The 12,861-nt window shown below is 53.9% G+C and overlaps 3 protein-coding genes across 3 annotated transcripts; 1 reads left to right on the top strand and 2 right to left on the bottom strand.

Annotated features, from left to right (window-relative positions):
* Nucleotides 1–2,112: 2,112 nt before the first annotated feature.
* MRS44_001276 (uncharacterized protein) lies at nt 2,113–4,290 on the bottom strand (the record flags this gene model as incomplete). Its single annotated transcript, XM_046267420.2, has 3 exons — nt 2,113–2,180; nt 2,236–3,056; nt 3,110–4,290. The coding sequence occupies 3 exons, from the start codon at nt 4,288–4,290 to the stop codon at nt 2,113–2,115; spliced, it is 2,070 nt and encodes a 689-aa protein (XP_046138469.1).
* Nucleotides 4,291–5,129: 839 nt separating this feature from the next.
* On the bottom strand, nt 5,130–6,326 carry MRS44_001275 (uncharacterized protein; the record flags this gene model as incomplete). Its single annotated transcript, XM_065623626.1, has 3 exons — nt 5,130–5,739; nt 5,792–6,030; nt 6,087–6,326. 3 exons carry the CDS (start codon nt 6,324–6,326, stop codon nt 5,130–5,132), a joined length of 1,089 nt encoding a protein of 362 aa, XP_065480064.1.
* A 2,599-nt stretch (nt 6,327–8,925) lies between these two features.
* MRS44_001274 (uncharacterized protein) lies at nt 8,926–12,445 on the top strand (the record flags this gene model as incomplete). The annotated part of the gene is made up of 8 exons (XM_065623625.1): nt 8,926–9,016; nt 9,119–9,157; nt 9,216–9,333; nt 9,387–9,483; nt 9,603–10,230; nt 10,286–10,745; nt 10,803–12,047; nt 12,106–12,445. 8 exons carry the CDS (start codon nt 8,926–8,928, stop codon nt 12,443–12,445), a joined length of 3,018 nt encoding a protein of 1,005 aa, XP_065480063.1.
* Between the last annotated feature and the right edge of the window lie 416 nt (nt 12,446–12,861).

Here is a 12,861-nt window from a genome sequence, read left to right as displayed (position 1 = left end):
TCGAGTCAATCACCAACCGTCATCTCGCTCCCGGTGGGCGATATCGCTACCGGCACCCCGTTTCGTCCGGCCCTAGTTTGCAAGCGCCAGCTCGAGCTTAAACACGCCAGGCCGAGACCGACACACGGCGAAACGACACCGACTCCAGCCGCCGAGGAGTAGTAAAAAAAGAAGGCGAAGCAAAGCCGGCCGCCGGGGGCGCCGCTAACACTAACACAGGCGAGACGGCACTCATTACTGATGGGCGGAGTTTGAGAGGATTCTGCCTGCTCCCTCCCATCCACCCAAACCTGTCATTGTGCGATAATACTCCGGAAGGCCATCATGCATAGACAAGCAGGACAAAGGAGAGAGATGCTGCGAGAGCTGGGACCTCTACCATACGATATCCCATAGTACGACTCGCATCCCGAAACGGCGCATCTAACATGCGATTCAGCATCCAGCACGTGCCCCATATAGTGCCTGGCTTAGGTTGACCAGCAAACCCGGCTTCTCCCTACTTACGGTGTGCTGTAAATTGGATTCGCAGGGTCGAGTTTGCTTCTTTGGGTGATACTGGGGGATGTGCAGCGCCTCATCTGCTAGAGCGAGCGCTCGCTAGGTCGCTTCACCGTGAAGTTAACCCCCTGGGGGCAGGGCGGTTTGATGACGCCGAGCACCGTGACCACATGACCTCGACTTCGTGACCCGGCTGGAATAGGGGGGCCGTTGCCATCATTTGCGAAACTCGGTGCCACGATGTTGAGACCAGACGAACCCCCGACGTCGAACGCCGCAGGCACAGCCAGCTTTACTACAGCACAGCAGGTTGAGAGAGACCTGAAGTGATAACGTGAGCTTCCGCGCCAGCGGCTCCGGAGCGCGGCCCTCGCGCAAGCGCCGTGCAACAACCCGCACCCCCCGGACCCTATCACCAAAGGCCAGGCCAGGGCAGAAAAAAGCATCGACCATTGACAACGAGCCAGAACCATTTTTACCCCGGATTTTCCAAAACGTCATAGGCTGCCTTCTTGCTGCTTTTTCTAGACTTGTCACTTCCCTTTTTTCGCCTCCCCGAATCTCGCACACACACAGTCACACTCACACATACAGCAACGCCCTCTCCGAACTTCCGGGGTTCAGCTTTCTTCTCCGCTCCGTGTGACATGCTTTTGCTTCTAGCCTCTTGTCCTGGAACGTCCCTCACCTTAGCTTCCAACCTTAGCTTAGTTCTCTCTGTTCTACCCGTTTCTCCTCTTTCTCAACAAGACGCAGGGCCCAGATGTACATGGGGCCCCTCAACAACCTAGGTAAGTGCAGGAACCAGAGACAAACCGTCCGAGCTCTCGCATCACGGCTACGCACCTCCCGGAGCCCAGAAATCTTAGCACAAACCTCCCGCTGCCACAGCTTCGAATCGCCATCGTCTCGTTGGCCAATGCCTCTCGTCTTCCCCTTTCTCCTCCGGACGCCCAGCCCCAGAACTCGGGTCTCATTACCTAACACTTTGCTCTTAGCGGCCCAGGCTTTGGTTCTCGTGACACTCAAGACCCCTCCCTCGAATTCGTGTCAAGCTCCGACGGCCCGCTACTACAACACCACAACACAGCAAACAACCACACAACAACAAATTTGAGCATCGTGACTTTTTGTTTTTTCTTCCTTTCCACCTCTCATCCCTCACTAATACCATTTCGAACATGCGCCTCTATTGGCTAGATCCAATGGTGCCTTCATCTCGTAAGGACCCTCCTCATTTCCCCCGCATTTCGGTAAACCCGTGTATGATCAACCATTGGCATCTCCACGCTCGACCATACCGCTTTCTATAGAACAGACAACGAATCATCGACACATCCTCCTTCATACCTCCTCGCATTCAGAGAAAAAGTCGACAAGATGAAACTCCGCCGAACCCTCTGCCCGGCCGGCTGAACATGCCAAATCAAGACGGGTGCTGTATGGCCGCGTCCGCCTCCCGCCCAAAAAAAGAAACGCCGTTGTGTGCTTGTAGTACCTATACATGGATCCATTCTACCGGCTGTGTAATCCATTCCAGAACCAATCGTCGATCCCTCGACGAGGCCATCGTGACTTGTCCGTGACTCATGGTGCTGGGCGTCGCCTGACCTACCGGCTGTTCGTCTTCTTGCCTCCCATTTTGAGGCGCTCCTTGCAGTCTTCGCAATACCATTTTGCTACACTCCATTAGCCATCTATTCATCCGGTACAAACGTGCACTCGGCAACTCACCTTTGGATCCTGGTGCGACCTTGAGTCCAACACACTCGAGGTGGAACCACTCACGCGGACATTCATCCGCATCGCACGCTACCATCTCACCGTAACTGACACCATTGCAATAGCAATACGTCGGCTCGTCTACATCAATGTCTGCGTCATCCTCGTCGCCCTGCATGCTGCTATTTGTGTCTTCGTCTGCCAACTGAGCAACCGCTGCGTGGATCGTGGGAGCCACCTTCTTCTGGCTCTTCTTGGCACCGGCTGCGTCATTGTTTCTCGACGACCGCGACCGCGATTGAGCCGCTTCCTGGAATGTCGCCAATGCCGGTGTTGACGGCTTGCTGGCCCTTCCACTCTTGGTTGTGACTGTAACGCTCTGCGGCGCTGGTGGTACCGATTCGCTCTTACGTTCATTCTCGTCCGTCTTGGTCTCCTTCTTGTTGCTGGTCGTCGTCGGTGGCGGAGCAGGAGCAGCAACCTCTGTCCGCTCGGTGTCTTTCTTGGAGCTTTCCGTCTTGATAGGCACGCTGGGTTCCTTGACAGCGTTTGTATCAGCACCGTTTCGAGGCCAATTGGTTGGCTGTGTCCCAGGATCCGGCGTGCCAGCAGGCTTCCCGTTAGGCTTGTTAGACGCTGATGACGTCGGTCGCGCCTTGGTAGTTTCAACATTTGCGGATTGTATTGAGTTTTGACGTGCGCGCGTTGGGGCTGGGTTTGGCGTAACCACGGGCGCTGGCGAAGCTCGAACAGGAGCAATCTTCGGCTCGGGAAGCTCTGTGATGACGGGCGACGAATTGACTGATGGTGACATGCCGGCGACTCCATTCTTACTGAAATCACGGCGTTAGATTCTGGCATGGTAGTGGGGATGGATAGAACATACCTCTTCTTAGACTGGCCGCTCCCTGAGGGAAGCGCCTTTCTCTTCTTGGGCGCTTCAGGAGCAGGCGTTGCCCTCGGACTTGCGGTCTTCGGCTTTGGTACAGCGGTCCCGAAGACGGTGCTCATGGCGCGTTCCGTTGTCGCGGCCCCGTTGGTTGTCTTTTCCACCTTGCGTCGTTTCTGAGGCGGGTTGCCGTTGTTGGCTGCTGCCGTAGAGATGCCCAGGCCAACATTGGCGCTCTCGGCTGTCTTGCGAGACTTGGCCGTCTTCTTGGTACTCTCGGCCTTGTGTTTACCGTCGTGATCGTCCGCTTCGGAGTCGTGGTGGGCATTATGATTAGCGTGATTGTTGTGGTTTCTCGAGTTCTTCTTGGCCTGCACGGCTTGCTTTCGGGCATCGCTTCTAGCGGCTGCCTCTTCGGCCAAAGCCTGTGCTGCAGCAGAGATGGCTGCGGCGCCATCGCGCCGTGTACGATCAACATGTGATCTCGCGAGGCGATTCTCAGGATACGCCCAGTGGGTATCGCTTCCCCATTTGGCCTCGTCGCTGAATTCGTTCTCTAGATGTGGCCAGACGTCTTCGATACGAGCAAGCTGGGCCTGCAGCGCCTCGTTGGCAGTTGATATAACGTGGTTCTTTTCTTCGAGCGACACCAGCATTTCTTGGATCTTGACGGCGGTCTGGCGGAAGAGGTGGCGGCGAGGAAGGTTGGAGGGGTCAAAGACCAGGTCCTTGTGGGATTCGTCGACCGACGGTATGGGTTGGAGGGCGTTGTTGATTGCGATGCCGCTCGAGCTGTTCTGGGCGCTCATGGGCGCGGAGGCTGGGGCAATTCCGCTCGAGGCCTCATTGTTCGTGCGTGGCTCGGGGAGGGGAGCATTAGCGGCGGCGGCGACAAGTCGAAAGAGCTGCTCCTCGGGCGCAAAAAGTTTGGCATCGACTTCCTTGAGAAGAGTGAAATGGCGAACCAGCTCCTTGGGGAGGGCGGTGACGCAGTCGGCGAAGTGGGTGATCGCTGGGAAGATGTCGATGGGCTGGTCGCCGCCGCCGATCGAGTCTCTACCAGCACCAGAGCGACCCATAGTCGCGGTGCTTCGAGAAGGGTTCGTCCGAGCCTGGCGGACTGGCTGCGACCGGCGTTGCGACAGGCTCTCCGCCGGAGACGCCTTGGCCGACTTCATCGTGGGCGACGCGGGTAGGATGCGAGGATTGAGGCGACGGGGTCTACCAGCTCAAGCGGCGGGACGGACTGGCTGGCGACAGAAAGATTGGGTATGTGCCTGGTGCGAAGGCGACGAGATGGAGTAACGAGGTGAGTAACAGTTAAATCGACCAGATGTAAAAAGAGGTTAGGTCATTATGTGTCAAATGCCATATGAGGGGAATATGAGCTTGGGAAGAAGAGACGCGAAAGTGCAGATCTTGTTTTCCATTTGAAGGCTTCAGAAAGCGAATGCCGCGGCGGGAGTCCAAGAGCAAGTACGACAGGCAGGTACCTCTGTCTGCACTGGCACCCCCCGACTCACAGGTCCACGTCGGCCTCAGGCGCCAGGCGCCCCAACCAGGGCCTCAGCTGCACCACGCGGGCGCTGCAAATCCGGAGAAACCACCTCCCGACCTCGGATGTTTTTTTCTTATCTGATAAGGGTGCGCGTGGACAGGAATATCGTCATAGGCTCGAAACCAACCAGCTCTTCAGGTCAGTTGAGTGAGGTGTGTGAATTGTCCCGTCAGCCCAGTAATTGGATGGGTAAAAGGCTCATGTGTGATTTTCTTCCAGACAACATGTTCTTCCAACTAGCGATATTCTTGAATGTGCAGTGTATTGCAATATATTGCATCTCATCGCAGACCTAATACCCATCTCAGAGCACCCCAAACTGCATAGCTATATAGACACACAAAAGGTCTCAATCCCGCGCCAGAAAACCAAAAGACTCTGCCATAAATAGATGAAAAAGAAAGGGATTTTGTTTCCATGAACCTCGGGGTATCACTACTTCCAGTCTATCGAAACACATCATGCCGTAACAGTTACCGCCCGGACCGGCGCCTCTTCGCGGTCCTTCTGCTTCTGCCGCCACTGCCACTCCAACAAGATCCAGATGAAGTCGTGGAGATCAAAGTCGGGCCACAGAGTATCAATGAAAAAGATCTGGGTGTCCTGGTGGCACTGCCAGAGCATAAAGTCGCTGAGGCGTTCCACTCCACTGGTTCGAACAAAGATATCTAGAGGGGGGTCGCTTGCTGTGTACATGTGCTTGTCGAGCGTCTCGGCTGTGATCGTCTCGGGGTTTGGCAGCCCAGAGAGGCTGGCTGCGCTGTTTCTCGCCCTGATGCGAGGTGGGGGTGAGTCTGGGTGCAGTGTGGGCGATGACGAATCCCCATCACTGTCTTTCTTGGCATCATCGCCATCCAAGGGCTCCGAGTCCTCGGGCAGAACATCGGGGATCGTGGGCAGACCTTCGCGACCGTCCAGCTGGCGCGACAGGATCTTTTGCCTAATACGAGAAGGGGAGAATGGGGTGCTTCGGGGAGGAGTGGGAGCAAGGAACTCTTGCACTGTTGATCTGACTGCGGTGGTCATCTCAGCTCTCGATGTGTAGGGGAAGCAAATGTTCAATACGGCCCTGTCCATGCGTTAGTTCTCATTCAATGCTTCCTTGAAGATGCAAAACCAACTTGTTGTTGTGCTTGGTTCTCGCGACAGCCTTGTCAACAACCTCCAAAACATCGGCTCGAATCATATCGCGCTGGCCCAGGACGCGGACACGGGCACCGTAACGATCGAGAATGTGACCGTAGTTGGTCAACTGTTCCAGTTTGACCTTGGCCAGCTGCATAAGGCCTTCGACCTCGTATTTCGGGCGGTTATAGTTCTCGATACTGAAGGCATAAACCGTGACAACTTTCACGCCGCACTTGTAGCAAATCTCCATAATCTAAGTACACCCGGTTAGTATTCGCACAAGAGTACCGGACAGGTGGTACATGCCCTAGCCAGGGCCTCAAATCCATGATGATGACCCTCCACCGTCTCCATTCGGTGGCTTCGAGCATACCGCCGGTTTCCGTCCATCTCGAAGGACACATGTTGGGGGATAGGGCCTTGCTTCAGGGCGCCGATGAGAAGCTCGCGAAGCTGGCGCATAGCCCATTCTCCGGGAGGAGACTCAATGATGACTTTCCGGAGAAATGAAGATATAGCGTCGGACATGATGGAGATGGTTGTATTATCGAGGTCTGTGGTTGGTGTACGGGGTATTGAAAAGGGAAAAAAAATTGGTCGAGATGGCGAACGTGTCGTGTGGACGGTCGGTTGGTAAGAGCGCGACTCTAAAGTTGGACGAGAAGGGATAAATATTATGCAAAGTCGAAATAGTTATGGAATCAAAGTCGCATGGCTGATGGGAATCTCGAAAACTGAAACAGGGAAACAAACGATTGTCGGAGGCGAAGATCAGAGACGTGACGACGAGTGTTGACAAGTAAGCCACGAAGCTATAGTGGCGGAGCTGGCATCTGACGATGGGGATGGGGCTTGTTGAGGCGAGGCGTTAAGCACTGGAACACTCAGATGGAAAGAACGGCGACGTTGCCTTAGCTTTTTGTGCCTGGCACTGGAGGGCGGGAGCTTGGCGCAAGGGTGAGCCCGGGCCAATAAGCACGCTGCGCAACAACCTATCGTCATTATCTTGGAGCAACCGAGGCGTTATGACGACGGCTGGATCTCGGCGTCCTGGGCAAGCAGCTGAGCTACGAGGCCAGAAGGAGCTTTGATGCAATCGATTGTGGTGAGATTCGAGCAAGGATCGGGGTGTTTGACGAGGGTGTGACCTCGAGCTGCTGGCTATATGAGGATCCAGTGGCTCGATGTTGGTACAATCCCTACCAGGGGCTCGTGAGAGACCTCACTCACAGCGACCAATCCATTTGGCATTACCTGGGGAAATATATATCTCCTGAGGCATTGCTTTTCGCGTTTGACATGTGAATTGGATGTTGCCGGGTCAGTTTGTTGTCCTGGAACCTGGCTTTATCGATGTGAGGTTCGGTAAGCCTCTATCCGTGGATCCACGTTGGATCCATGCCACCAAGAGACCAGCCAAGCATGGCTGAATGAAATTGGTCGGATATCGCATTGAAAGGTTTCCGACATTCACTTTCGAGATTTTCCCATAACTTGATCGTACAGCCGTATTGGGTATTTAGTGTCTGATTGCGCCACTTGGTGACGACAACGAGTTGCTCGGTTTGAGAAGCTATACAAGCATCATCCTCGTTCAGCCATTGGAATGTAGAGAAGCCAGGACTACCTGGCAGTAGTTCATCGCATTCCGACAATCCAGTGACGAACGAAGGAGGCGTGTTCTTTTGCCCTTCTTTTTGCCTTCGAAGAGTGGATGAGCATGGGCTCCATATTGGGTGTCTACGGTGTCCATCCCCGGCAATTCGGGGTTGCAGGGTAGTTGTCCTGGTTCTGAAGACTCGAGTGATACCAAGTTCCAGCTGACCATCCAATCCGCAATCCATATGTAGGAGTCCTCATCGAGGTTTCATGCAAAGCCCATGGTATGGTGGCAGGTGGAAATTGATGAATATTTAAACCCGGTTGCTGGGCGGGTTAAGGGAAGAGCTTGAGGTCAATTCGTCACTAACAACCCGTTACTCTCTGCTCAATTAGAGGCAATAGACCAGACAGGATGCTGCGCCAGGCACCGTTGGACTGGCCGTTGGAAATACTACCACAAAGAGAATGGTCAAGGTCGAGTTTTTCTCAAACTTGTGAGACGGTAAGGTCCCGAACCTTGATCGAGACCACCAACACCCGGCTCTCTCAACGCTCGAAGACGTCATTGCTGCAACGAAAGCCGCAGCTGTTTTAGCGCAATCCAAGTCTGAAAACGCCACAACAATTCGGCCGGGGAGGCTGGAGCCGCTGTCGCTCACCGGTATGCGCAAACCGTCTCCAGAGCAAGTGCTTCATAACTCTCGTGTAAGCTGCTGTGTAATGCCGTCTAAGGCAACAGTAATGTTCCCACACATGGAGCGTTCCAGCGGAGACTTGGCCCCGGACAACCATTCATGTTGACCGTTTCCTGTCGTTTCCTCTGGCCTGCAGTTGGTCCTGGGCTCGCCGAGGGGCCACCGATGATGGTGTTCTTGGTGGAGTTTGAGAGCCATGTCCATGACTAGCCGTTTGTTGCCCAAGTGTTGCCATCGATGTCACTCTGCTGCAAGCATTGCTATCCAGAGACATGAACCCATGTATCCAGTAGCATCAAAGCGCGCTGCAGCCGAGAGGACACAGCGGCCGCCGTTCTCATCGGCCAGCTCAACCGTGATGCGCCATTCGTCAGCAGCCATGTGCTATCGTAGAAAAAAAGTAGAGCACCGAGACCAACAACAAACCAGGAACAAAGAGGGAAGCTACACGCCTGGTTGAGACCGGAGCTGCTAGCTCAAGCCTCAGGCACAACCGCGACAGGACTGTCATGTTCGGGTCCTACCCACCATCGTCGATCCCGTCTTGTCTCGCCCTCGTTGAAAGTTGTTTTTCCCTCCTCTCTCCTCTCTTCCTCCTTTCTTCTCTATCCTTCTCTCTCCTCCTGGGAAGCTTCACCTAACGACATCATCTCACGACTCGTCATCTTGCCCCTACTTTGCTCCTTCCCCTCTTCTCTCCCCCCACTCGTTCCAATTGATCTCATCCTCCCCCACCTAAGCAATCGTTGCTACCCCTCGCCGATCGTCGCCTGCGTCGCCCGCGTCGCCCGTGCTTGGAGCTCTCGTCAAGCAAAGCTTCAGATTGCGCCATGGTTGTTCATGACGGCCACGAGTACCTCACTGAGGAAGAGAGACGCCTCAAGGAGGATCGCGACCGTACCAAGTACTGGAAGAAATGGGGTCCTTACGTTGCTGAGAGACAGTGGGCGACAGGCATGTGACAAACGCGGCACACCCTGGCTCATACCGCCCATGATAAGCCAATTGCTAACCAACCCACAGTCCGAGAGGATTACAGCCCTGATGGAGATGCCTGGAGCCGTACGTGCAGCTTCACAAACCTTGAATATCACCGCCACTCTCTAACATATTGCGCTAGACTTCCCTCACGACCATGCCCGATCGCGAGCTTTTCGATGGGGTGAAGATGGCATTGCTGGTGTCTGCGACACTCACGGCTACCAAAACATTGGATTTAGCTTCTGGAATGAGGAAGAGTTCGTCTAATGACACCAATTAACCTGCGTCATGAGTGCTGACAAGTTTTTAGCGACTTTCTCAAGGAACGTCTCTTTGGCCTCTCCAACCCACAGGGCAACCACGGAGAAAGTGTCAAGGAAGCCCATTTCCACGTCGATAACACTCCAGTCAGTTTTCAGCTCAAGCCTCAATAGTTATCCCCCAGTGACCTCATGCTAACTCGCTCCGCAGACCGTAATAACCCCCCAGACTCGAGACCCACTATCATACTGACTTGCCATGATAGCATTCGTACATGAAGTTTCTCTACAAGTACCCGCAGAAAAAGTTCCCCTACAAAGACCTGATCGACGAGAACGCCCGCAGAGGAAAGGAAGACAAGGAGTACCAGATTATCGACACTGGTGTGTTTGACGAGGATAGGTACTGGGACATCTTCATCGAAACCGCCAAAGAAACCGACGACCCCGATGAGATCCTGTTTCGAGTTACCGCGTGGAACCGAGGCCCCGACCCTGCGCCGCTTCACATCATTCCTCAAGTGTGGTTCCGCAACACTTGGAGCTGGGGTCGAGAGCCCGAGGACAAGAAGCCTTCGATTAAATCCGTCGACGAGAACGCCGCCAAGTCCAACCACTGGAGCCTGGGAGAGCGTTACTTCCTTTGCTCCCCATCACCTGGTGTTGGCTCGAGCGGTGACGATGTGATGCCCCAGTTCATGTTCACCGAGAACGATACGAATTTCAAGGCTCTGTACGATCAGGAGAATAAACAGCCGTATTTGAAGGATGCTTTCCACAGGTACATTGTCGATGGCGAGAAGGATGCCGTCAATCCTGCCAAGACTGGTACCAAATGCGCTGCTTGGTTCAACTTTAATGAGGACGGTGGTGTCAATCCCGGCGAATGTGCTGGTAAGTACTTTGGCGCATGGAGCTTCGAAGGCTATTTGGCTAAGCTATACTTTAGTCGTTCGTTTCCGCTTCACAAGAAGAGACGATACCTACCTGGACGAGGAAGAGTTCGACGATGTGATCGAGAGCCGCAGGGAAGAGGCGGACGAGTTCTACTACAGACTCAGTCCTCTTCCCATGGCAGACGACTTGCGAAACATCCAAAGACAGGCCTTCTCTGGCATGATGTGGACCAAGCAGCACTATCATTTCATCTGGGACCATTGGGCGAACGGTGATCCGACGATGCCTCCTCCCCCGGCTTCGCGGAAAGACATCAGAAACTCAGCGTGGAAGCACATGCATTGCGACGACATTCTGTCAATGCCTGACTCATGGGAGTATCCCTTCTTTGCTGCGTGGGACAGCGCCTTTCACTGCATCCCGCTGGCCATGATCGACCCCGATTTTGCCAAGAAGCAGCTTGACTTGTTCACCCGAGAGTGGTACTGTCACCCCAACGGACAGCTTCCGGCGTAAGTTGACCCTTGCTTGTAAATGTTCCGGAGATGGTTACTGAAGTCATCTGTTAGTTACGAGTGGAACTTTGGCGATGTGAACCCCCCAGTGCACGCCTGGGCCACATTTAGAACTTTCAAGATCGAGCGGAAGATGTATGGCCGCCAGGATCTTGACTTCCTGGAGCGTGTGTTCCAGAAGCTCCTCCTTAACTTCACCTGGTGGGTGAACCGTAAGGATGCCGACGGCAAGAATGTGTTTGAAGGAGGCTTCCTGGGCCTTGACAACATTGGCTTGTTCAACCGATCTGAGCCCTTGCCCACCGGAGGTGTCCTTGAGCAGGCTGACAGCACAGGATGGATGGCTTTCTACTGTCTGTCCATGCTCAACATTGCACTCGAGCTGGCCAAGCACCGACGCATCTATGAGGACATTGCATCCAAGTTCTTTGAGCACTTCATCTTCATTAGTGATGCGATGACCTTCCGAACAGGCCACAAGGATGAAAAATCTCTTTGGAACGAGGAGGATGGCTTCTACTATGATGCCATCTCTTGGGGCGGCCCCTGGATCCAGCAGCTGCCCGTTCGATCGCTCGTGGGCCTGATCCCACTGTATGCGACCATCACTCTGGAGCCAGAGCTGATTAACAGGCTCCCGTCATTCAAGAAGCGGGTAGACTGGTTCATTGAAAACCGATGCGATCTGGCTGAACGAAACATGGCCAGTATTCGGAAGCGAGGAAAGGGGAACAGAATCTTGCTGTCCATTGTTAGCAAGGACAGGCTGGAGAAGATCCTTAAGCGAATGCTCGATGAAGATGAATTCTTCAGCGACCACGGCATCCGATCCCTTTCCAAGTTCCACAAGGAGAACCCCTTCTCGATGGATGTCAACGGACAGAAGTTCTGTGTCGGATACGTGCCAGGAGATTCCGACAGCGGTCTGTTTGGCGGCAACAGCAACTGGAGAGGCCCTATCTGGCTTTGCGTCAACTTCTTGCTGGTTGAGTCCCTGCAGCGCTTCTTCCTGTTTTACGGACCCGACTTCCAGGTTGAATGTCCGACGGGCAGTGGTGACTACATGCATCTGGGCAAGGTGTCTGAAGAGATTCAGCACCGCCTGCAGCATCTGTTCGCCCGTACGGATGATGGTAGGCGCAGCATCAACGGTGGCGATGACCGTCTCGACTTTGATGAGCACTGGAAGGATTACCTCTGGTTCCACGAGTTCTTTGACGGCGACACTGGACGAGGCCTGGGCGCTACCCACCAATGTGGCTGGACCGGTCTGATTGCTCGAATGATCCATGATACTGGGTATGTTATGTTGAACAAGACTTGTCAAGTATGTGTCAGATTGCTAACCAAGATATAGTGTCAACTGCCGTCTTCCTCACACTCCTCGTACACCATCTATCGCCATGAGCCACTACTTTGATGACGTTTTCCATCGAAGTGTCGGCGTTCCTCACCACGGTGGCATGCCTCGCATCAGGCGCTCATCGACAGCTCGCTCCATCGGTGCTCGTAGTGATTTTGATGATGATGCTCGCTCCATGACCAACTCTATTCACCACGATGACCCAGAGCGAGCCAAGGAACGGTCCGAGGCGGATGCTCACATGCATAGCTATGTTTCGGACCAGCTCGAGAGGTACAAGGATGAGAGAACTCAGGGCTATGAGCACGACGACGAGTACGAAACGAAGGCATAGAGAGCATAGGTAACTGCTGCAATGGGCAGATAGACGGCGCTATTAAGAGAAGGAAGGCATAGGGCGTTCTAAAAAGCATGACCTTGGGAGGATGTCGTGTAGGACTGGTAGAAATTCGTTTGTAGTCGGCGGTTTAGAAATGTTATCCAGCATTGAAATGAAAGTCTGTTCTTATGTGAGACTGTGATTTCTAAGAGCATCATGATGTCTCTTTTTGAGTCGTTTTTACAGTTCGACCCAAACGCTTTAAAAACTGTGAATCGTCGTCTCGCTGCATAATACCTCCTTGACGTTGTGAGCTTATGATGGAGCTCCTCAAGGGTGCTCGTACTTCCGCTAATTCCGACCAGACCTCGGATGAGTTTCCAGAACAACAGATCACATCACGAACTTTGAACAGGTCAATTGGGGAATTG

Source organism: Fusarium solani (genome assembly GCF_023522795.1).
Source record: "Fusarium solani strain SB1 chromosome Unknown bctg00000000, whole genome shotgun sequence".
In the NCBI taxonomy this organism is placed as follows: Eukaryota; Fungi; Ascomycota; class Sordariomycetes; order Hypocreales; family Nectriaceae; genus Fusarium; species Fusarium solani.
This window is presented reverse-complemented; position numbering and strand designations above follow the sequence as displayed.